This window comes from Opisthocomus hoazin, chromosome 3, assembly GCF_030867145.1.
Source record: "Opisthocomus hoazin isolate bOpiHoa1 chromosome 3, bOpiHoa1.hap1, whole genome shotgun sequence".
Taxonomy (NCBI): Eukaryota; Metazoa; Chordata; class Aves; order Opisthocomiformes; family Opisthocomidae; genus Opisthocomus; species Opisthocomus hoazin.
In genome coordinates, this window is record NC_134416.1 from 49092900 (window position 1) to 49119334 (window position 26435).

The 26435-nt window shown below is 42.3% G+C and overlaps 2 protein-coding genes across 2 annotated transcripts in view; both read right to left on the reverse strand.

Moving 5' to 3' along the window:
- Positions 1 to 6429, reverse strand: part of LOC142360851 (chloride channel protein C-like) — an 85059-nt gene extending 78630 nt beyond the window's left edge. Inside the window, exons 1-3 of the mRNA XM_075416184.1 lie at positions 6179 to 6429; positions 5147 to 5276; positions 960 to 1040 (exon numbers count right to left, since the gene is read on the reverse strand). Coding sequence (XP_075272299.1) covers positions 960 to 1040; positions 5147 to 5276; positions 6179 to 6429 — 462 coding nt within the window. The remainder of the gene's footprint in view (positions 1 to 959; positions 1041 to 5146; positions 5277 to 6178) is intronic.
- Positions 6430 to 20281: 13852 nt separating this feature from the next.
- The window catches only part of UBE2V2 (ubiquitin conjugating enzyme E2 V2), a 28774-nt gene continuing 22620 nt past the window's right edge, over positions 20282 to 26435 (reverse strand). The window contains exon 4 of the mRNA XM_075416185.1: positions 20282 to 21170. Coding sequence (XP_075272300.1) covers positions 21024 to 21170 — 147 coding nt within the window. The 3' untranslated portion in view covers positions 20282 to 21023. The remainder of the gene's footprint in view (positions 21171 to 26435) is intronic.

A 26435-nucleotide genomic window follows, 5' to 3' on the forward strand; every position in this document is an offset into this window, starting at 1 on the left:
AAAAGGAGAAACAGAGTCAGCAATCATTAGGTGTTGACCTGTTAGATGCGTCTACGGACACGTTTTTTAACTCCAGCCCTCACCTCGCTCTGTTCATGAACAAACTTTCCCAGAATTAAACAGATGACGTAGATGCCCAAATAACTTCCTGCTACACACAAAAATCCAAGCCCCCAACAGCGTTGTACTGGGGGTACCAAGAGAAGCAAACGACTGAGGAGCACCCCCGCCCCAGCTCCCTGCCACCCCCCCCGACGCCAGCAGCCGACCAGCCTCTCCTCTTTGCACAGGCTGTCTGTGGGGCAGGGCGCATGCCTGAACCCGTGGGATTTGTCCATCCAGTTCAGACTTCAGACAGATTTAAACTGGTCAGTTACTACTCGTACAACAGCAAACTCCCTTTTCCTACTGTTGCTGGATTTCGGGGGAAGTTCAGTAAAACATTCACTTTTTCTCTCACCTATGCTGTTAATTGCCTGTCTATAATTAAATTGAACACAGTAGGACAGTAAATGACAGAAAGGCTCAATGTTTCAGCCTTGCTGCCTTGTAAAAGTACTGATCTGGGCTGCAAGCGATACCCACACAGCACAGCTAAAAGATCAATCTAAAACCAGCAGTAACTTTTATATGGACTGATGGTCTTTGGCTTAGGCCCCTTCCAAACACCCAGTTTTCACAAGTTACTCCAGCTGCCACTTGTATTTATTTTACAAACACCACATGCTAGGTGTAAATTTCATCACCACCACCACCGATTCCACCCCAGACACTTTTATACAAGTTACGGGTGGTGGAATCCAGCTGGAATTACAGGCCAAGAAAGACCTCTCCAATTGGGTTGTATAATAGAGGCCTTTCGTTTTAAATAAAATACCAAATTAACCAGTATACGAAGAGCAAGAGATTCGGTTTATCACAGTGTTACAGGTTTATTGCATAGGAGACATGACACTTACCAGCACTGAGGCTGACGAGAGAACCACCATGGCCAGCCCAGACCCAAGCGCACACAGCCAGGTCATGTGGATGTTGCCGTCCTGCCCGGTTGACAAACAGATTACTACATCGGCACCCACAGACCAGGTCCTGCTTTTCAACGATCTTTTGTCCCACAGATTTCTGCGGGCAGAAGGTGCACCACAGGGAAAAACCAAAACCAGCAGTGCAGTCTCTTCAGACAGACAGGAGTGAACAACAGTAAGGTTAAAGCTGACTTTCTGAGCCAAGTCACGCTTTTTCAGAGACTTTTTGCCCATCTCTCAAAACACTATAAAGGATATGTTGTTACTCGTCGCGGAGTTAAAGTACCTTAAGAACATGCACAAGAAAACAGTAACAGGTGACTTCAGGAGACATTTTGCCTGAATGTCAGTGTCTTACATCAGTACTTATGAATTTACAGTTCTTACAATAGACAGAATACAAAAAGCTCTTTCCTGCTTTATTCTGACCAAAAGGACACCTCTCACACTAGGCCTTCTCACATTTGAAAAACACCTTTCATTCTCCCTGGGTTTTCAGTTTGTTTGTTTGCGCTCGGGCTGACCGCAGCCGTGCTGTCTCCAGAGCTCCGCATCTCCCACACACGTTGCCGCCTTATGCAGCGCTCGGCTGCGGTTCGTTGTGTGCGCAGGCCAAGGGACTTCTGAGGTCACAGCATCACAGCCGGGCACCGCAGTCTTCCCAGCAGCACATCCCATCACGGCTTTTGCAAGCGCATCATGCAGAGCAGCCAAACAGCAAAGCAAAGTGCACGGAAACGAGTTTTGCTCAACCACAGCTGAAGGGGGTATTTAGATGGGGAGGTGTTCCAGGGCAGGAATTACATGCTTATACTGATGTCAGAGCCTGTGAGAGCTTACCTCCTGTCCCTCTGTATTAGTTTAATACAATAAGACAAATTTTATAATACAACACGACTAACAGTGTGTGTCATGGTTGTTGTGAGGCCCGGGAGTCAAACTCTGGTTTCTTTTTATACATTCTTTACTTATACTTTAGTATGTATATATATACACACATATATGTATATACATACAAATACATATATACATGTATGCATGCGTATTTATCCACTGTTTACATATTTTATAAACATATGCATAGTTTGTATATACTAAACCCCAAGGAAATAACATCACAGGAGCATTATATATGCTTTCCTCATGGAAAATCTAAACTTGTTCATTTCTTGGATATTCCCTGTGATACATTCAGCCTCCATCTGTTCCACAGACTAAGTCTTCCCTTGCATTTCTGTGAAGCGACTGAGACCTGTCTTTCAGCATTTGGCAGCACTATTCCATTATCTTTATTTCACAGAATACTGGAGGACACATCCATGTCTCCCTTGTACTGGAGAGCCCAGAACTGGACACAGTACTCCAGATGGGGCCTCACCAGTGCTCAGTGGAGGGGAAGGATCACCTCCCTTGACCTGCTGGCAACACTCCTCCTAATGCAGCCCAGGAAGATGTTGGCTGAATGGCAACACAAGCATCTGGTCTATCAAGAGCTGCTGCCTTCCAGTTTTGCTTTTGTCTGCAAGTTTGCTGAGGGTGCACTCTGTCCCATCACCCAGGTCATTAGGGAAGAAATCCAGCAGTGCTTGGCCCCAGTACTGACCCGCAGGGTATGCCCACGGTGACCGACCTCCAGCTGGACTTTGTGCTACCAATCATAATGCTTTGAACCCAGCAGCTCTGCCAGTTTTAAATCCATCTCACTGTCCACTGATCTAACCCATACACCATCAGTTTGTCTATGAGGATGTTATGGGAGACAGTGATGCAAGCCTTTCTAAAGTCAAGATAAATAACATCCACCGCTCCAGTCATGTCATTGTAGAAGTTATCCACTGTATATCCATGCTGGCTATGTCCAATCACCTTCTTGTCCTTCATATAGTTAGAAATGGTTTCCAGAATTCTTTGCTGTATCACCTTCCCAGGATCAAGATGAGGTTTACTGGCCTGTAGTTCCCTGGATCCTTCTTTTTGTCCTTCTTGAAGATATGAGTGACACTGGCTTCCTCCAGTCCTCAGGAACCTCTCCTCAATTGCCATGACCTTTCAAAGAATTTAGAGTGGCAACACAAGCTCCCTCACAGAAGGCATGAAGTACCTTGGCCTTCTCCAAGTCCTTTATCAACAAGTCTCCTATCCAGTTCAACAACAAGCCCATGTTTTTCCTAGTCTTCCTTTTGCTGCTGATGTACCTGTAGACACCTCTTTCCTTTCTTGCTGCCCTTCAACATCCCTTATCAGATTCAACTCCAGTTGCACTTTGGCTTTCCTAACCCCATCCCTGCACACTCAGACAGTGCCTCTGTATTTCTCCTGGGTCACTTGTCCCTTTTTCCACCTCTTTTGTGCTTCCTATTTATGTTTGAGTTTTGTGACGATCTTTCTGCCACCTTTTGCTTGATATCCTGCTCACTGGAATGGACTGTTCTTCATCATGGAGGAGACAATCCCTGAGAACCAACCAGCCTTCTTGGACCCCTGTTCTCTCCAAGATTATCTCCTCTGGGACTCTTCTCAGCAGATCCCTGAACAGACCAAAGTGGTCTCCTGAAGTCCAGAATTGTGATCATGCTTCTTGCTTTTTCCCCCTCATCTCAGGATCCTGCACACCATCATTTCATGATCACTGTTGCCCCCAGCCTTCACATCCCTGACCAGTCTTTCCTGGTCTATAAGCACGAGGTTCAGCGGAGCATGTCCCCTCCTTGACTTCCTCTATCAGGAAGTTGTTACCAACACACTCCAGAAACCTTGCGGATTGCTTGTGCCTTGGTGTGTTGTCCTTCCAGCAGATAGTGGGGTGGTTGGCTAAAGACCCCCATGAAGATCTGGGCCAGTGAACATGAGACTTCTTCCAGTTGTCTGAAGACAGCCTTATCTAATTCTTCATGAGCTGGCAGTCTGTAGCAGACACCCACAACATCACACTTATCAGTGTGCCCTCTAACCCCAATCCACATGCTCTCAGATGACTCTCATTTGTCCCAAGGCAGAGCTCCATCCATTCCCACTGCTCTCTCACCAAAAAGAGCAACTGCCACTCCTAACCATCCCGGTCTGTCCTTCCTAAAGAGCCTGTATCCAGCCACTGCAGCCCTCCAGTAGTGTCAGCTATCCTACCGTATCTGTGCAGACAAGGAGCTTATCTGCCATGCTCCAGCCTCAGCAAGAGGCCCCAGGCTCTGCCCGCAGCCCCAAACCAGCAGAGCTGCAACCTCCCTCGGAAGCTTGCTCTGGGTTGTGGCCTCTGCTGAGACAGGGGTAATCCCTCCCCCAGGTGCTGGGAACCATCTCTGGCAGCTCCTTGTCACCGTCGCTGAGCACAAAAGCACTGTCAGTCCAGACCCTGGTCCCCTTCTGCACAAATCACTGCATCTGCTGGCTGCACGCTGTGCCTGATGGTCATACAGACTGCCCCAGCACTGGCTGAATCCTGACCCTCCCCGTCCAGGATTCAGCTGGAACAAAAGCTCAAAGCCCCTTTCTCACAAGGAGATCTTCAGTATCCATACTATCTACCACAGATATCACAAATCAGATGGAAATTTTACCACCTGCTTCTCTCTACAAGCGAGAAACACAAGCACTCCGTGTCAGAAACATCTTAATATTTACATTGGGTTTAGCCATTCAGTGATTTTTACCACCACCATCCCAATTACCACAGACATTATAATAACCACTGAGGACAAAATAATCATTCCATAACAATCTATGACATTAGCGAAAGATAGCTGCCCCAGACATAGAAAGAAATAACATATCTGATACCAGGTCCATATTCATTAAGTACCTTAAGAGAAACTAATCCCTCCCCTTGGACATCAACACTACCCAAAGCAGCATGTGCCCCTTGTATACACGGAGAAAGAGGAAGGCCACAATATTTTAAAGACTGCCTTCATCAATCTCATGACCAGAACACCATCAGACATTATGCTATAGTATAGGCTAAGTTGTAGCAAAGGACACCAAAGCACACCTACACAAAGCACCGCAGGGTATCCGATCTCCACTCCCATCTAGACAGGCAGCACCTCTAGTAAGTTAAAACTTTACAGTGGGGATTTTCTAATAAACAAACACAGATGAGGTCTCTCTGACTTTCTCTTGCTCACCTGCAGATAATTTTCCACCAGGTCCCATTTCAATTTGATGAGAGAGTCAATTATCTGATGAATCAAAAAGCCCAGCATCCCAACTGCTGTTCCGATTAGCCCCATCAGCAGCCATCGATCCCACTCTTTTCTAGAAATAGGAAAACACAGTTACCTCTCAGCCTGTAGCACAGGGATATTTGCCATGCTTCCTGTCACAAACATGCAAGTTCCATTTTTAGAGCACTTTCGTGATTAACTGTGATTGCATGAGCAAGCGGCTGTTTTTGCCAACATCTCTTTAAAAAGCGTACACTCAACAAAACTCTACCTTCAGGTGAAAGCCATTTCCATTTGGGTAAGGAATAGGGTCAGATTTTTTTGTTTTGTCTTTTTAATATATAAGTAGCAGTGCAATCTGCTTTCAGATGCTGATTGTCTGATGCCTTCTCAAAATTCCATTATGTGACTCCGCAATTAAGCTTTCAGCAGAGCACTCGCAACTCATTTCAAAGTAATTTCTGTTTTCTTCTACTGCAACTAATGCACTGAGCACCTATTCTATAAATGTGCAAACCTTTACCTCTAGTTCTATCTTTCCTAAACTTCTAATAATAATTGTGCACCAATAATACTTTCTGATTTATTTCTAGTATCATCTAGGACTAGAGCACCCCTACCGAGATTTAAACACCACTTTTCCTGCAGATCACACTAAGAGGCTGTGAATTTCAAGAAAAGTCTCAGTAAGACACATTCCCCCAAAACTCTGCAAAGTCTCTTCCTTTTACATTGTATACATTGAGTATTTAATACATTTTTTTGCGTATTTAATAATTTGTCAGGAGCAAAGGCATAAGCACTTTCAAAAAAAAGCTTTTAATCAAAGTTGCTTACCACTTGGCCCCCTTCTACATTCTATTAAAGTATTTTCCTATGTATACAAACAATAAATAACATTTTCTTAATTACTTCTGCTATCAGGCATCTCCCTGGATTGTCCAAATTACCCACAGCTTAGAGGCAACTTTACAGTATTTAAGATAAGTTTACCTGTATGTTTTCTCTTGTAGCCACTTCTTATAAACTTTACTGTGTGAAGGCAAATAATCCAAACTCTCGTGGGCTATCAGGTGTTCTCTCTCCTCCTCCTTGCAGTGATAATATGCTAAACTGCTTCTGCTGATGCTGCATTGCCTCCTAAAATCCTGAGAATAAATCAAATCAGGCCCACGATCTTCTGCCATTAACATCTCCTCTTCATAATTTTCCATGTGTGTTCTATGGGAAAAAAGTGATGACATTACAGTGGCCTCCAAGAATCTTTGGGATGCCAACAAGAATGATGTGAGCCCAAGCTCAGTCTCCTTGAGACTGAAAGAGGGAAGAATGGAAAACCACACAAGGATGGAGTAGCTGTGGTGCAGTGATTGGCTGGTCTGTGTTTGGGCTTGGTTTTCTGGGGCTATCCATAGACAAAAACTTGTCAGAGCTGGACCTCTCTGGTGAAGAAGTCACTCCAAGAACAGATCGAGCACTGTAGCAAGATTATCGCACCAGCTCCTTGCTGACTGGTCAGAGGACAGGGATGTTTAAGCCGTAGGGGCTTTGTCTGTTTTAAAGAGACGATCACTTGCTGTGCTTTGGGCAATCCAAAGATCTTGATCCACTAATCTAATCACACAATTCAATTAAATAAAACAAAACCTAGGCTTTAGTGACATTGAGTTTAACCCTGACTTCTCAGTATTATGCAGGCACCCTAAAAAACTTATTCTCTAACATAATTTCCTTTGAATTTCAAGTCAAATTTCTTTTTAGATAGATAAAACCCATTTGCTAGACTACCCAACTCATTTCAGCTTGGATACTTTACCCAATTTAGTTTGTTCAATCAAAGCAGGAACAGACTTGATGCATATCAAATATTTACTATAAAGAAAAACTGGTAACATTGGTTTGCCACCTCCAAGATGTGTTTTTGGTTACCAAAGACAGAGCAGAGAAAGATTTTTGTTGCTCTCCGCTTGCTGGCATGTGGACTAATTTGGAAGGGTCTCATCTCATATAATGAGGAAATACAAACAGTTCCTGGTTGTCAGCGAGTACTAAATGGCAAAAGAGAAAAAAGATCTTTACACAAGCCACACGCAAATTATCTAAAACCAAGCCTTTTGGACCTATATTTTTTGCAAAGCGGAAAGTTTCCTCGTGGCCCACTACTCACACTTCTCAAACATAATGAAACACATTGCCAAGGCATCACTGCCCAGGGTAGGGGGGCACCTCCAGATCAGGATATAGCAATGGCCTAAGTCAAATTTCTCATACTGTGAGTGTGGGTTTTTTGCCAGCTCATTCAGGCATTTCATCCTAAAGATGTCAAAAATACTATGCAAGTTCTACACCTGGAAACTCTCAGTCTGAGAAAAAAAAGAAAAAGTTAAAAAAGTGGTCTGGGTGGAAACCAAAGACTTTAGAAAATAATTGTTGCTGGGAACTGTGTGAATGGCTACAAGCAACAGTAAATGCATTAGGAAAGTTAATGTTACTTTCCTGGAGGACAGGAGAGGTGCCCGAGGACTGGAGAAAGGCAAATGTCACTCCAATCTTCATAAAGGGCAAGAAGGAGGACCCAGAGAACTACAGGCCGGTCAGCCTCACCTCCATCTTGGGAAAGGTGATGGAGCAGCTTATCCTGGAGCTCATCACCAAGCAAGTGGAGGAAAAGAAGGTTATCAGGAGTAGTCAGCATGGATTCACCAAGGGGAAATCATGCCTGACCAATCTGATAGCTTTCTACGATGGCATGACTGCCTGGGTAGATGAAGGGAGAGCTGTGAATATTGTCTACCTTGACTTCAGCAAGGCTTTCGACAGTCTCCCATAATATCCTCACAGGGAAGCTCAGGAAGTATGGGCTGGATGAGTGGTCAGTGAGGTGGATTGAGAACTGGCTGAATGGCAGAACTCAGAGGGTTGTCATGAGAGGCACTGAGTCTCCTTGGAGGCTGGTAACTAGTGGTGTCCCTCAAGGGTCAGTACTGGGCCCAGCCTTGTTCAACTTCTTCATCAACGACGTGGATGAAGAGTTGGAATGTACCCTCAGCAAGTTTGCTGATGACACCAAACTGGGAGGTGTGGTAGATACACCGGAAGGCTGTGCTGCCATTCAGCGTGACCTGGACAGGCTGGAAAGTTGGGTAGAGAGGAACCTGATGAGGTTCAACAAAGGCAAGTGCAGGGTCCTGCACCTGGGGAGGAACAGCCCCATGCATCAGTACAGGCTTGGGGTGGACCTGCTGGAGAGCAGCTCTGCGGAGAAGGACCTGGGAGCGCTGGTGGACGACAGGTTAACCATGAGCCAGCAGTGTGCCCTGGTTGCCAAGAAGGCCAATGGCATTCTGGGATGCATTAGGAGGAGTGTGGCCAGCAGGTCGAGGGAGGTTCTCCTTCCCCTCTACACTGCCCTAGTGAGACCCCATCTGTAGTACTGCATCCAGTTCTGGGCTCCCCAGTTCAAGAAAGATGAAGAGCTACTGGAGAGAGTCCAGTGGAGGGCTAAGAGGATGGTGAGGGGACTGGAACATCTCTCCTATGAGGAGAGGCTGAGGAAGCTGGGCTTGTTCAGCCTGAAGAAGAGAAGGCTGATAGGGGACCTAATAAATGCTTACAAATATCTGAAGGGTGGGTGTCAGGAGGATGGGGCCAAGCTCTTTTCAGTAGTGCCCAGCAACAGGACAAGGGGCAATGGGCACAAACGGAAGCACAGGAAGTTCCGTCTGAACATGAGGAAGAACTTCTTCTCCCTGAGGGTGACGGAGCACTGGAACAGGCTGCCCAGGCAGGTGGTGGAGTCTCCTTCTCTGGAGATATTCAAGACCCGCCTGGACAAGGTCCTGTGCAGCCTGCTGTAGGTGACCCTGCTTCGGCAGGAGGGTTGGACTAGATGACCCACAGAGGTCCCTTCCAACTCCTACCATTCTGTGAGTCTGTGATTCCTTACAGACATAGGGAAATAAATTTATCTTTGGTACCAATACATCCGTAGTTATCTAACAACAAACACACATTGTGTGATCAACTAAATCACTCCAGTCAAAGGTGAATTGCAGGAGGAACAGCCAGGTTCTGACTCTACTTTTAACCTCTTCTTGTCTAAAAAGAGGCAAATGTTTTATTAAACACAGTAGCTCAGACATTAGTTTCGGGTTTAGGCACAAAAATGTTTTGAGATTAGACGGCTAATTTGTGTTCGTACAAAATTTGGGTTTAACTACTCCTATTCCAAGTTTAAAACAGAGCAAAGGAAAGCAGAGCCCAGACAAGAAAAGCAGGCACATGAGCAGAGTTCCTGGCTGGGACCCTGCTGCTGCTTCATTCCAGAATGCCCAGTCTGGCTGGCCTGAGTTCTCCATTTAACCCATTTCTTTATTTCTGGAACATGGGAATTTTTATGATGTCATTTTCTAGATGCGTTAGATCAAACCAGTATATGTGAATAGATCTGGGTATTATAGAGATTGCAGCATAAATTGAAATACAAAATCCACTGAATAGAGAAAGGGGGAAAAAAACACCCTGACACTAAAGCTACCTTTCTAGGGGAAGGGCTAAATCACACTGCTGACAGACAACACAGATATACCTCATTCCATGTCACAACAATTTGTTATGTAAACAGGACAGCTGTTTTTCCTCAAACAGGAATGCCATTACCATCCGTAAGAGCACAACCGAGTATTTGCCTTTGCTCTCCTCAGCTGCCAAAGCTGACAACTCTACTTCCTTCAGACATGAATCCAACCCCATCTCTGCAGCAGCAGCTCCACTGTACTGCAAATTCTCACAGACACCCACTCGTGCACTCAAATTTTAAAAACTAAAATGGACTAAGAATGGGTTTTCAAACTTTGACCCCTAATTACTTGGTTTTTTTCCCCCCCAAGGACTCTTCTATAGTTAACTTAAACCGATCAGTACGCTAGCTTATCTGAAATGCATTTCACGAACCTCTGAGAAGGACCACACAAATGGCCAGGGTCCAAAAGCTAGAAGGCAAAAAGCAGAGAGATATTTGAGATTGCAGGGGGGCACAGCTGCATCCCAGAGATGCAGGAGCCGACACAACTCTAGAGAGGACAGACAAGGCCTTACACGATATGTACGCACACACAGCATTCATTCATTATTTCACAGTGAAACCTGAACACATTTTCCTTTCTTATCAGAAAAATAGTTATTTTCAGAATACTTAGATGAAGAAGGCAAATGCAGATTGGGGTTGTAAAAGCATTCTGTATCAGAAATTCCCCTGCTAGAAATACGTACCGCTTAATTGCCCTGTCAGAATTTGACCTAAAACCTCCACATTTTGACTGTCATTCTTAAATATGCTCCCACACACACATACACACAAACCTCCCAGTGCCGAACGTGGGTTTGCATCTTCTTTCTGCAAAGTATTTTGGAGGCTGAATTATCAGTCCTGTGAAGTCTGCGTAAGGATTGTCCTGCTTTCTGCAATCAGTTTTCATCTCCAAACATCACACAAGGATCTCTCCGCTTATCCAAAAGCTTCCGTAACTCAAATTTTGCCATGGATAAAGCCAACCAGAGGCAATGATGAAAGAATACCTTCTCGGAAGATAAAATTCTCCCTCCAAGGAAAGCAGAGAATCCAGGCTGTGACCATTTCCCAGGTTTTCCACTCATTTATGACTCCAATACCTGCTTCTGCAAGGCTTGCTACCTTACTTATAAGTGTTCTTAAATCAGAGGGATCACAGCCTAACTGTGAACTGCTGCTCTGGGGACACGGACAGAAAGGGTCTACATTCTGTGTTCATCACCACAGAGAGCTACTAGCTACACACTTCTTTGAGTAAACACTTTATGGATTCAAGTTATAAATTGAATTTTACTTTGTTAGGGAGAGTTACGAAATATAAATGCGGGGAAAAAACATGCTTTCAAGCTCACCTGGGAGCCACAGAGCTCCCTGTCCCACTCCCATGCAGCTTCCATGCAGACCACGGGACTCCTCACACAAGGGTGCGGGCAGAGTAAGGAGGATGGGCAGACACCAGCACGGTTCCCTCCTCCTTGGGAAGTGTAAGCAAGCTGAGCTGGGCTGCCTCCAGTCAGGACCTGGAAAGTAGCTCCCTTGAAATTAGAAAGATCAGCAAATCACAGAATCACAGAATAGTAGGGGTTGGAAGGGACCTCTGTGGGTCATCTAGTCCAACCCCCCTGCCGAAGCAGGGTCACCTACAGCAGGCTGCACAGGATCTTGTCCAGGCGGGTCTTGAATATCTCCAGAGAAGGAGACTCCACAACCTCCCTGGGCAGCCTGTTCCAGTGCTCCGTCACCCTCAGAGGGAAGAAGTTCCTCCTCATGTTCAAACGGAACTTCCTGTGCCTCAGTTTGTGCCCATTGCCCCTTGTCCTGTCACTGGGCACCACTGAAAAGAGCTTGGCCCCATCCTCCTCACACCCACCCTTCAGATATTTGTAGGCATTTATAAGGTCCCCTCGCAGCCTTCTCTTCTTCAGGCTGAACAAGCCCAGTTCCCTCAACCTCTCCTCATAGTGGAGATGCTCCAGTCCCCTCACCATCCTTGTAGCCCTCCGCTGGACTCTCTCCAGTAGCTCTTCATCCTTCTTGAACTGGGGAGCCCAGAACTGGACACAGTACTCCAGATGAGGCCTCACCAGGGCAGTGTAGAGGGGAAGGAGAACCTCCCTCGACCTGCTGGCCACACTCTTCTTGATGCACCCCAGGATCCCATTGGCTTTCTTGGCAGCCAGGGCTCACTGCTGGCTCATGGTTAACCTGTCGTCCACCAGGACACCCAGGTCCCTCTCCGCAGAGCTGCTCTCCAGCAGGTCCACCCCAAGCCTGTACTGGTGCATGAGGTTGTTCCTTCCCAGGTGCAGGACCCTGCACTTGCCCTTGTTGAACCTCATCAGGTTCCTCTCTGACCAGCTTTCCAGCCTATCCAGGTCACGCTGAATGGCAGCACAGCCTTCTGGTGTACCTACCACACCTCCCAGTTTGGTGCCATCAGCAAACTTGCTGAGGGTACATTCTAACTCTTCATCCAGGTCGTTGATGAAGAAGTTAAACAAGACTGGGCCCAGTACTGACCCCTGAGGGACACCACTTGTCACCAGCCTCCAACTAGACTCAGCGCCGCTGATGACAACCCTCTGAGTTCTGCCATTCAGCCAGTTCTCTATCCACTTCACCGACCAAAGGATCAGACCAATGCTACTTGCCGATCTGGATTAGAGGTGAGGTGTGGTGAACAGAAGAAATACAGCTACCACACGATTCACATTAGTTGGCCATTCCAACACAAAGATTTGCGCTACCCCACCTAACTCCTCTCCCAAATCAGTGAGGAGAAGGACCAACACAATTTTATCACAGAATCACAGAATGGTAGGGGTTGGAAGGGACCTCTGTGGGTCATCTAGTCCAACCCCCCTGCCGAAGCAAGGTCACCTACAGCAGGCTGCACAGGACCTTGTCCAGGCGGGTCTTGAATATCTCCAGAGAAGCAGACTCCACAACCTCCCCAGGCAGCCTGTTCCAGTGCTCCGTCACCCTCAGAGGGAAGAAATTCTTCCTCATGTTCAGACAGAACTTCCTGTGCCTCAGTTTGTGCCCATTGCCCCTTGTCCTGTCACTGGGCACCACTGAAAAGAGCTTGGCCCCATCCTCCTCACACCCACCCTTCAGACAGTTATAAGCATTTATTAGGTCCCCTCGCAGCCTTCTCTTCTTCAGGCTGAACAAGCCCAGCTTCCTCAGCCTCTCCTCATAGGAGAGATGTTCCAGTCCCCTCATCATCCTTGTAGCCCTCCACTGGACTCTATCCAGTAGCTTCTCATCTTTCTTGAACTGGGGAGCCCAGAACTGGACGCAGTACTGCAGATGGGGTCTCACTAGGGCAGTGTAGAGGGGAAGGAGAACCTCCCTCGTCCTGCTGGCCACACTCCTCCTAATGCACCCCAGAATGCCATTGGCCTTCTTGGCAGCCAGGGCACACTGCTGGCTCATGGTTAACCTGTCACCCACTAGGACACCCAGGTCCCTTTCCACAGAGCTGCTCTCCAGCAGGTCCACCCCAAGCCTGTACTGATGCATGGGGTTGTTCCTCCCCAGGTGCAGGACCCTGCATTTGCCCTTGTTGAACCTCATCAGGTTCCTCTCTGCCCCTCTCTCCAGCCTGTCCAGGTCTCACTGAATGGCAGCACAGCCTTCCGGTGTATCTACCACACCTCCCAGTTTGGTGTCACCAGCAATCTTGCTGAGGGTACATTCTAACTCTTCATCCAGGTCATTAACAAAGAAGTTAAACAAGGCTGGGCCCAGTACTGACCCTTGAGGGACACCACTAGTTACCAGCCTCCAAGGAGACTCAGTGCCTCTCATGACAACCCTCTGAGTTCTGCCATTCAGCCAGTTCTCAATCCACCTCACTGACCACTCATCCAGCCCATACTTCCTGAGCTTCCCTGTGAGGATATTATGGGAGACTGTGTCGAAAGCATTGCTGAAGTCAAGGTACACAACATCCACGGCTCTCCCTTCATCTACCCAGCCAGTCATGCCATCGTAGAAAGCTATCAGATTGGTCAGGCATGATTTCCCCTTGGTGAATCCATGCTGACTACTCCTGATAACCTTCTTTTCCTCCACTTGCTTGATGATGGCCTCCAGAATGAGCTGCTCCATCACCTTTCCCGGGATGGAGGTGAGGCTGACCAGCCTGTAGTTCCCTGGGTCCTCCTTCTTGCCCTTTTTGAAGATTGGAGTGACATTTGCCTTTCTCCAGTCCTCGGGCACCTCTCCTGTCCTCCAGGACCTCTCAAAGATGATGGAGAGTGGCTCAGCAATGACATCTGCCAGCTCCCTCAGCACTCGTGGGTGCATTCCATCGGGGCCCATGGATTTGTGGACGTCTAATTTGCCTAAACATTTTGTAAGTGTGAGAATATGTGCATGCATGCACATATACATGTTCTTTATCCTTTAGAATACCAGGATGGAATAATCCCAACTGATACTGTGGAGAAAACAAAATAAATATTGCTAAATTACAAGCCACAGCAAATAAGAACTACCCAAACAGCATTAGTGATACAGCATGAATTTAATACTAAAACATTTTGCCACTTGTCTTTAAATAGTACAGACGTATTCAGATTCCAGCTATTTCACATAAAAGCACCTACAACAAAACTCAAATTCTTGCTACGGTTGTACTATACCACTCCTACCTGGGCACAAATTACCAGTCATCTGTATATCTAGATGGCTATATAATGTAATTTCAGCTGTGTAGTAGCAGGCATGTAAAAACCAAGCAAACACCTAGTTGGCACCCCAGTTTTGCGTAGACAGAGAACAGTGTATTTTTGAATGGTGTCAGGAGTTGTACACACTTAAATTCTACAAATTCCTTCCCTCTCCACTGTCCCATTGTCTTCAGCTACAGGCTCGTTAGTGCAGCATATGCGATTTGTGCACCTGTCAAGTAAGGCAGTGCACCATTTTTGTTGCCTTCTGTTTTAATACTAATTATTAAACAGATATTATATAATCATCTAATCACAAAAATACAGTAAAGCATTAGAGATTGAGAGTTAACATTGTTACGCTGAATGAATAACACAACAATTCCAAACAAACCTGAAGGTAAAAGTGAAGAGTTTTGAAATGCCAGAAGAAATAGTTACTATCCTAAGGAACATGAGCGGTTCAGAATACTTCTTTTTAAACAGACTGAAAGCAGCCTAACTGAGGCGACACTCAAAAGATTTTAAATAATGAGTATTTAATGTGCAATCTGAATGACAGCTCAAGGAAGCAAATAATTATCATAGTGATTGAACAGTGATATAAAAACTTGGCTAACTAGAAAGATCACAGCTATAAATTTTCATTTCACATTATTTCAGTACTTCAAAGTTACAGCATTTGGGGAATGAAAGTATAATACTAACTTAGCATGAGAATTTTGCTACAAATGCAATGGCTCACACATTTGATGCTGACTGTAAGGACATACATGTTTGAAACATTTTTCTGATAAGGCTGTAATAAACCTAATATACTGTTACAGGTTAGTAGTACCATACGAGGTCATAAATTTGATCTGTGAATCTTCATACAGAAGAAAAATGTACATACAACAGGAAACTTGTCTCAGAAAACACAAACTAAGACGACTACGACTGTCTCCACAAATCCTGAAACTGTGATGCTGCGGCAAGGAGTTACAAGATTTCTCAGAAGCGCTCGGTCCCATAGTTCCAAGTGCGACACACCGCCCAGAGATGAGGAATAATGCTCTCTCCTGAAACCGCAGTCCAGCAAACAACAAACAGTGGGAGAAACCGTTGGCCAGAGCAGGCAGCGGTCGGGGCTGCTGGCAATTCGCCTGAGATCGTGACAAAAGCAAAGGGCTTTTAGCGTAGACTTTTCTCATTAATAGTACTGACTCTTACTAACTACGTGCATACAACTAAACTTAAAACTGCAGATCACCAATAGCTTCGATTAGCCTGGGAACAAAAGAGCCAGCCACCAGCATCACACACTTCCATGCTTTTGGTTTACACAGCTCCTCATGGTGGCAAGTTTTGTGTATAAAAGACTAAAAGAAACCGAGTCATCTCAACCTCCTGTCCTTATCACAAGGGTTAACAATTTTAAATGCAGGAATAGTCTATCTCAAAAAAAGTGAAAAAGAGATGAATAGAACAGGGTTAAGTCCTGTCAGGCTGAGTTTAAGGAGTTCCAAGTGCTATTTCATCTCCCAGTCATTCCATGAGGTTCAACCCTCTCACCTATATTAACCCAATTTTCATGACACTGGAAAGATTTTCTAGAAACACTCTCTTCACATCTTCACAATAACTTCATATCTCTACTGTTCGAGCTGCTCTCATCCTAGCTGTAACAGCTTTTACTCCTGCGACAACGAGAAAAAAATAGCCAATTTTTCATGGTCAATTCCGAAGTCAAGTCAGTAACAGATGCGTTCACCTCTACCAGATTTCTTCTTATCAATTTTTAATCAGTAGAAATTGCAGAGGGAAATCAAACTCTTAGCCCCCTCCCTTTCTCATTCTTGGATGCTTAAAAACATAGCAATAATAATATAACAATAATAATTCAAAATTAAAACAGCCAATGTGTTAAATCAGCATACCTACGCATCTGTCATAATTACCAGGGAGCAGAGCGGGAACAAGCACAAAGCAGCTGAAGTTTGAGTTAATAAATATACGGTATACTTTTTTTAAACCCAGACTGCATAGTTTATACTTTATAAAACCACTTTTACATTTTATCCACACTGCATATACTAAAAGCAGAAGGTTGGGATGCTTCTGTTAAGAAATGGTGAAAAGTCATAAAGTAGCATAGGAAACGTGCATTATATCAAGAGATCCCAAGCACTGGTTATTTCTGCATTATCTCAACATCATCCATTAAGTTATTCATTTATATAATTTGGCACTAGCATAAATAACAGAAGGTTTTTTTATATTTATCGCTATCTTAAAATGGTAAAGACTGAAAAACTTCATGAAAGTGTTTGAATACAGGAATGCTATTGGAGAGCTGGTATGTGACACGTATTTTATAGAATGGAATTTTACTGTACATTCATTTACAACTGTTTATGAATTGAGCTGCAGGTACAGATCCACTTCAGAAAAAAACCAAACCCCAAACGTTATTAACGCATTCACACTAAGGTAACATAGAAAGCTAATGTTTTAACCATTGAATGGAGTACTCATTCCTACGGAATCTGAGATCAGCCAGTGAAATGTGTTCTTTCGTATTTTTTTTTTTTTAAAGCAGCATAAGTGAGTTATTTTCATACTTCCAGCATTACAGGCAACATCCTTCGTATCATTTTAGCCCATGATCAGTTGGATCTGCAACAGAAAAGTTTTAAAACACTGTTTCAGGAGATAACGCCATCACCACAACAGGTAAAAGAAGAATACCCTCTCCCACAACCGTTTCATTATGCAGAGTTAATACAGATGTATTAACAAGTTTTAAAGGCGCGCCTTTTTTTTTTTTTTTTTAGATTATTATTAAAGACCACAGGCATTCATCGTGTTCTACTAAGTGGGCAGTACCTCCCCACCTCAGAAACCTCAGGCTTCACAAAACAGTTCTGAGCACATTATTTAGAAAAAATTACGAGAAACATATTGTGTCCCACTGCTTCACTTGTATCTGGAATTTTACTTGCATAAAAGACCAACAGTAGTTTTAAGTCACCTTTTTTCCTTACAGTAACACACATTCAGATTTGCTTAATACCAGTTTATTCCTCCTTCTCTAGACGTCGAGACTAGCCACAGCAGGGGCAATCTGGCTGAGTTTTCAAACACTAGAGATCGGAATAAAAACAAGTAGTTGTCAGACATCCTGCCCCTGTCACAGGATGACTAGCAGGTGGCCGGCTAAACGAGCCTTCTGCATCAAAAGATAGTGTAAGAGAAGTGTAATAAATATTTTTAGGCCCTGAATTATTGTCCCAAAAGCTACTGAATAGGAAATACATTTCCACAAACTCACCATATAAGTAACCATGTAAAACACAAATACTTGTCTAAATTACACAGTTTATTATTACTATAGTTGATCAACTGTCACAGGACACTCTAAAACTTTCACTTAGGTATCCCCTATACAATAACAAACATTTATGAGGAATGTGCATTATGCATTTATTTCATAATAGTTGAGGGATTCATTCCTGACTCTGTCCTGCTGGGCGTCAAGTATTCTCAACTTGCTTTCAGGAAGATGAGCACAATCAAGGCAGTTGGTAGATGCACACTTTGCAACATTTTATGTACTTTATTACTAAAGAGTAAGGCACATTATTTGTAAGGTTGATACTTCCATAGGCTTGCACATATCTTAAGGTTTATGAAGCATGAATCATACCATCTTTGGGTTTTTTTTACTTTGCTTCATAGTAAACTTATCTCTCCCTTGAACAACCAAAACACAAGAACTTCAGAGCACAAAGCTAGTTTAAATCCCAGTTGATGACCACCAACATGATACGAATTTTCAAATGCAATTTGAAAAAACATTGTATTTAGAACTTTCGCACTTTGCCCCTCACACAACTGGCTTAAAATGGTGCTCTGCTTTGCAAGATGTACAAATACAGTTTTGAGAAAAAAAAATACACATTTGCTAACAATTGCAAATTAAAATCTTGCCAAAAAGAACATAACACAAATTAAATACTTCTAAGGGGAAAATTAAAATTCTGGCATCTAAGGAGGTTACCTAAGAGAAACCACAAGAACACGAGAAACTAAATTACTACGTAAGCACTGATCGGACATGAATACCTGTAAAATAACATCACCTTTCTGGAGGGGAGTAAGCAGCAGTGTTTCAAAATCTTTTTCAGGTAATAAGAGTTTCAAGGAGTCTCTTGACTTTATGCAGTAGTCAAGGACATTTTAAAATTTCATAATTAATTACACTTAAGCCTTCTTCCAGTGCGAGCATAATGGAAAATCAACACACTTAAAATCACTGCAGGAATATTTTTACAGTCATCCTTGATATTACATACCCTGGTGTCAGAGATCAGGTCAACTCCCTCCACCACCATTATCTGCTTACAGCTGGACATGCAGATTTTCACAGATACAAATGGTTAGAGTACAGACAAGCAGGAATAACTGTTGCGGGATTAACTTGCACCACATACAATCAAACAAGCAACCAACCCTTTTTTATGCTCTGTAACTCAGTCTCTTAAATTATGTTACCAACCATATAATAGTCTACGAGTATTTCTCATTCTCTCAATGGTTTACGCTGAAATTCTCCCCAAAATTCACATCTCAGAACTGTACAGTTCCATTATTTTGATTAAATATAGATTAGTAGTGTTAGTGTAAGAAAAAAGATTTAATAGCATCAAAATCATTCAAGTTAAATCAAGTAGGAAAATGTTGCAATGCACTTCAGCCAAACCATCACAAATGATATGTTCTATAAATACAGACACGAGGTAGCTGGCAGCTACAAATCCACCCATTCTGGAAGCGTCCAACTTGTCTAAAAAGCATAAACTGACAAATACTAATTAAATCTTTCCATTAAAAAAAAGAACACCTAGTTTATTGCTTTTAAAGGTTCATTCGTTACATCAGAAATAGGCAAAGGCATATCAAAGAAAGCTACCTGGCTGTTGATGGCTTTTGATCATATTCACTTTTTCAAAAGAACCACTAAATAAAATTTTGAATGCAAATAGCCGATTCACTCCCAAGGTTACATGTTCTCACCAAAATGAACAAAGGCTTGCATTTTCCAAGGAGGAGGTGGGGAAAGCAGGTGTAATTTCCAAAAGGACAGTATTGACTACTTTCTTATGAGAAATCAGTAACAGAACTAAATCCGGTGTTCCCATCAGACAGAATACATTGAACTAACAGACCAACAATTGCAGGAGAGGCAGAAAGCATTCTAGCTACGAAGACAGTGGTGTCATGGCGTATGACACATGGAATGCAGATGGAAATACAATGATCTGTACCACAGGTGTAATTTTTATTAAAGCTTCCTGAAGTTTTTTTTGTGTGTTTCAGAAAAGGCAGAAGTGGAACAGACAAGAAAAAAAGCCAAGAAACATAAAAAAGGAAAAGATGCAAGAAAGCAAGAATCAAGGTAGTAACTGCAGAAGCAAGACAAAGGACTGAGAATTAGGACAGACTTCAGCAATGTGGTCTGAAAACTCCTCAGAGGTCAAGTAAGCGAAGTGAAATTTATGCTCATTTCTCAAAAGAATCTGGAGGGGAGGTGGGTAGGAAAGGTTTTTTGTTTTTACTTGGGGGTTGGATTTGAGAGTTATTTGTTTTTTAAAAAAATATATATATACAGTGCAAGCTTATCTAAAGAAGTGGTACTACTGATGACACAACTTACTCCCCTGCAACAAATGGAATACCTTGACCTCTCAAGTAAACTAAGCATACAAAAGTGGTAAGAATAAAAGGTGCACGTAAAACCAGCAGCAATATTATGTTTGGCTTTCCACTACTTCTGCAAGTTACTGTACATATATTACATCACTATTATAGAAATGGCACAGCCTCAGACACTTTCCACATTTTATTTACATTTTAAGACTAACTTTAATCTCAATCACATATCCATACATTTCCTTTGTTTCACTAAAACTTAAATGCATGGTTTATTAGAACAAAGACTGTAAACAAATATTTGCCATGTCCAATACATGTAACACACAGGAGCTGCTTAACAGAAATTAATCCCCCCATATAAATACAGGTATCAAAACAATCCTGAACATACTTTGTGACGCTTCTAGTAGTCGGCACCCACACCCTTGCAAAATTAAACAAGATGAGCAACGGTATTCACTGTACCTGCTACTTTAAAACAAATTTAACTGCAGCTCTTTTACTAAGCAAGATGGATAAAGCATGCCATTTATATTTTGCCTTCTCAAGAGATTATTTTCAGAAACATATATTATTCCACAGCAATCTGACACTTTCTGTCATGCTTTCATCTTGTAAAACCTGAATTCCAATTTTAGGCTATTTCAGGTTTATGCTTCAATGACAGTGCCTTGATAAGAGAAAAAAAATAATTGTGCTGCCTTTTTCTCCCTTAGTGCCTGAAAACATATTGGGCATACATATATTATATATATTCTTACAAATGTCCAGGTCATGTATACCAGCTGAAATTCTTCTAATGTGTGGGTGTTTGCATTGTGAGATTTAATCAAGACATTAACATGAGTAGAAGGTTGTTGTTTTAAGACAGAAGTTTGAGAATCAGCTAAAATTAATTGTTGTAAGTTTGTCCCTCTGGAGGTTGTGGAAGCTTCATATTTTCTTTGGACATCATTAGACGTCTTAGCTCTTGAAGTACAACTTTAATGCTATAAGAATTTTGCCATTTTGCTAACACTGGTATGCTCCGCGCATCCACCTAGAAAAAAAAGAGGTAGTTAAGTTAGGATGAAATACAGACTCTCTACATAAATAACTGCTATTGACCTAATTGTTCTAAGAAAGAGTCTAAGCATTCCCTGACACCTTCTCTGTGGCATAAAGTCCCTGTGTTCACAAAATATTTTAAAGACATCAATCATATACTTACACACAAATACAGATTCTGCAATAAACTCCATGCAGGTGGACGCCTCCATCTGTGCTGATACTAATCTTAGTGAGAAGGAAAGGGGGCATGGGGAGGAGACCAGCAAACCATTCACTTCAAAACTGAAGCCATATCTTGTAAAATTTGTTTCAAATTACCCCCAAAAAAGAAAAAAATAATCACCTTCATTATGCCAATATATACACTTAGGTTTTCCTCAGTTCTCTGAAAGAACCTGCCACACAAGAGTCCATAGAATACCTTTCTAAAGGAAAGTTTCCCTTCTTATTCCCTTGCTACAAGTGTCATTAGTGGTTTATTTCACATCGATATTACATGGTGCTTCTGATACATCATGAGTCACTACATATACTAAGAAATGGCTTTTAAATGTTGAAAGAACTGATTCATAATGTTCGGACATTTCTTAGTTCTTTGCATCCTTCTTACAGTAAGTCATCTTATGGAGCCACGAAGATTACTGTACATCACTTACCAATCTGAATATGAACTGAAAGGAAAGGACATGGGACTTCTCCTATGCGTTTATAAAACCTGTGGGACAATTTACACAATTACATTATAACAGAGAGGTTTCCATAGGAAAGTCAGTAACTGAAAGTCATCTCAGGAATCGTTTTGGCAGTAGGTAAGTCCTGGCCACCCAGCCCCTGCAGGGAGGAACTTAAGATGACAGAGGGGCCTACAGATGTGCAACTGCAAACAGGCCCATGGGCAGCAATAGGCCTACTGCACGCTACTGAATTCCATTGGCAGAGTAGCACAGGCAGCCCACAAGGCTACGGGAGTACTGGAAACCACTGCTTTATGATTTAGGCAGCATAAAACACCACAAGTTTCTTATCCCATCTTAATTAGGGCAAATTGAAAGAAAAAACAACACTGGAATCAGAAATGTCAACACAGATGTCATATTTCTAGATTGTTCAAAGTTAGGCTGTCTATGAGACTAAAACTTTTTGTAAGAGGAAACTAAGGCCAAGGGTTAACAATGTGCTGGCTTGGGCAGCAATACTAACAAGAAACTTCTGCTCCCTCTCACTAGGCACTTCTTCCTTTAACAGTGCTACTGCCTGTCAGCTCAGGTGAACAATGAAATGTATGTGGAGCTACTTTCTGACTTGAGCTGATAGAACCCACCCAGTTTAAAAAATACACCTTGGAAAGAAGTCCCTTAGTAGGATCCTTGATCCAATTCACTGCTCAGCACTGTAAGCATTTCTCTTCACACAAATAATGTTCTGCTCAGAGTCAGGAACCCCTTAAAATCAGTAGAGCTGCCAGAGACAGCATATATTCAAACCACAGTACTAAAGGCAGTCAGACTACTTAATAATTATTGCAAACATTAATAAATTAGATAGAAAAAGAGCATCAAAAGCAAAGCTCCATTATGCAGCAAGATCACATCAGTCTAAAATCTGTATAAGTGTATAAGCTAATATAGAAAGGTTTTGAAAGTAACACTGATCAGACCATCATCAATTGCTGGACTACTACTACTACTTTTTTAAAGAGGTATTTGGTTTAATGTGGTAGAAAAATGAGGCAATATCAGAGCAGAATAATCATTGTAACTGGAAAACAGGTTCTCTTTTCTTAACAACCAGACTAGAAGATAAAACCACCAGTGAGTAAAAGGGAAATTCTGATAAAAGATCACGTGTGTTATCAGGTAGCAGCTTAAGGCATCATTTAGCCTGAATCTTTGTTCTGAGGTACCAAGCTCTTGCAGATCTCTTCATCCTAATCCTTCTAGATAAGATTAAAGCAGGACACTCGAAAGTTTGTATCCAGTGAGCTGGACTCAGCAAACTAGGAACAACATGAATTCATTTCAAAAGTTGGAACAGTAAATATCGCACTACTCAAAACTGTTTTCCATATAGAAAATGCCACGAGAAATGCATGAGACCACCATTTTTCGTCATGGGGTCCTGCAGAAAGAAGAAAAACTTCCTGGTGGCGAAGTATCACGGCAACAGAAGAAACAAGGTCTCATATCTTCTATTCACTTAGCATATAGTTGCAGACGTTTAAGAGCTTATTTCCCACCCCACCCCCACACAATTCGTAATATTTGCTAATACTTCTCTGCAGCTAACCTGACATCCTCTTCAATTTTGCAAAATGAAACAAAATGTGAGAGTACTCCCTGCATATTTGGTGTTAAGTCCTTTGGCAGACCAATAGTTTAAAAAATTTCCACGTTAGTCTGAATCTTTTGGCTCAGGTTCTGCTTTCCATGTTGCAGAATTTACTTCCAAGTTAGTGTACAACAAATTCACTTTATAAAGAACAATGATAAGATAATTTGGAAGAATGATACAAGCGATGTTGAAATCACACAAAAGCATCAGCAATATTCAAGTACACATCCTGGGACACAGCGGGAGAAATTTCAAGGTCACATAAAATCTAGTAAAGCAAAAAATGGCAACCTGAAGACTATTTTATTCTGGGGTTACACTTCTGTAAATCTTTAAACAATAGCAAGATAAGCAATATGTATAATGCATAATTTTTTCTCAACAATTGAAATTTAAACGAGTAATTCTACACAATATTGCAGAGCATTCAGTGTCTATAATGTACCAAATATCTTCAAGAAGTAGAAAACTGCTTAGTCTACAATAAACATACCCAAAGTAATAACTGGACAACAGTTTACAGATTTATAGCTGACAGAATCCCATGTGAGTTTAAAGGAAACAAATATTTCCAGCTGTAAATGGTATTTAAGTGAACAGAAGTGACTGCAAATCCTGTAAGATAGACTGCTGAAGAGCACTCTCACAGATGGAGAAGTCAGACATCCTCAAAAGACCATGGGAAAATAAATAGCACGTCAGAATGCAACCTGTGTTTTATCAATATAGGATACACAAGTTTCCAAGAGAAAAGACCACACAACATTAAGAATAATAATTTAAATACAATTTTATGACAGTGACACCATTAGCACATAAAGGCATTTTGTCCAGCCCTACATAAGTACTTGGACTAGCTTTTCTGAACTTAATACCCTAAATCTGAAATCTGTATACAAATGTGATAGCTCCACAGGCAAACTGAAAAGCAGAAAACCTCAAAAACTAACTTGCAGATAAGAAGAGAGGAAGGCAATTTAACAGCGTGACTCAGAGCACATAGGTTTAGTGTTTTGAGACAAAATACCCCTGATGTAGCCCTCTCCTTTCCCGCACTAAATATATTGAACAGCTCTCTGAGATTCCTGAAGATATGCTGCTGATGGAGAAGTCACTTAGAAGCAAAACTCCTCTCTCAGAGCAACCAGGCAGAAAGTCAATAAACTTTTATCTGTACTGAGTTACATTCATTACACACGTGCACTTTTCACGCAAAGCCTAAAGGGACTTGCAAGTCAAGAAGACTGAGAACCACTGGCAACAAGGCAGTGTCAGACTAGCTTCCTTAGACCCCCAGTAACTCTGTCACATGTCTGTCTGCCTCCCTCCACCATTCGCACTCCAGCTCAGCAGAAATTATCACCCTCTAAACTCACACTGGGGGCTCTGCTTTTCCTCAGGTGTTAACTGGCACACACCTCCTGTAAAGCGCTCCATAGCAACGTCATAAATGTTTTGAGTAGTATGATAACACCCCTAGGACATACAATTTCAGTTGCTGTTGGTCTCAGGTCTCTTTTCTGCAAGTCACCAACTTTTTCATCTTTTAACCAATACAATCAAAAACTGGCCACATGCCAAAAAAACAGGGTGCAAAAGCACGGACAGTAGAGCTTGTCTGAAGACAAAACCCCATCATTCATGAAAGAATGCAGCAAACTGCTTATGATCTATTCTATGGAAGAGCATCAGAAAGTGAGAGTATAGCTTGCAAGAAACAGGAAGGAACTAAAATAGGAAGCCGCAATAGGAACTGTTCCAGGAATGCTGAAGGTGCCCCCAGTTTATCTGACATATCTGGCACAACTCCAGTAAGCACAATGGTGAAATAAGCTAAAATGCAAGATACCAGAACAATGGGAACATTAAAAATCACATAATGAATGAATTTTATATTTATTAGTTATGAAAAATGTTTTAATTAAAAATACTATCTAGTCCTATTTAAATTCATTTAAAAAATAAGTTATGTATTTGCACCGCAAGTCCTTCATAAGATGTACTAGTTTATAAAACGGTTGGGGAAAAATTTAACGAAGGTATTGTATAAGCTTATAAACATTAAAATCAAATTTTCCTGTAGCGATGACCAGATTTTAACAGTGCTTTTAAAACCACCAGGCAGATTTCCTGTTACAGGATTCACCCTGTTCCTCAGTAAACTGAGGGAATGGAGGACTTCTCCAAACAAAAGCTCAAACCAACTGTCTCAGTAAACACGAGGCTGCAGGCTCTGCAGGTCTGAGAATCTGCTTCTGGAAACAAATACCTATACTCTCAGGCATGCACAGATGAAGCAATGAGAGCATACTTCTTTACTGATTCAGAATAATACATGTTACTAGGGAGAGAGCATGAAATAGCATTATAAACATACCAAAAGCGCTGCCGCATTCCAGATTGGCAGCTTTTGCTAGTCACAACTTCTTAATAAACACATATACTTATAGGCAACAAAACACAGTTGAGATGAAGGGCAACACATGGTTTGTAGATAGCAATTTTAATAAGATCTTCAGAGGTTAAATTGCTGGCTATGCAAGAAGTACTTTCAAATTAATTTTAGATTATTTCTGAAGTGTTAGTGCACTGGCTTTGGATGACCAACCAGTACACTACCCTACCACCTACAACAGTTCAAAGGAACCTCTGAGAATCTCTCCCTCTGCCATAGCCACAGAGATACTTAAGCTTCACATTTCAGTACTATTAATTACACAGATACAAGCCCAGCTTCCTTTTAAACCTTGCAAATTATTTAAAATCCAAAGATGCTCTCTGACTCACCTTTAAGTATTACCTTAACCCAATTACTTTGCATTCATTAGATACAAATGTACAAACAGACAAGAGTGATACAGTATTATATTTCCTGCTGATGTACACATATGCCACTGTAAACGCAAGACAGCTCACACCTCTT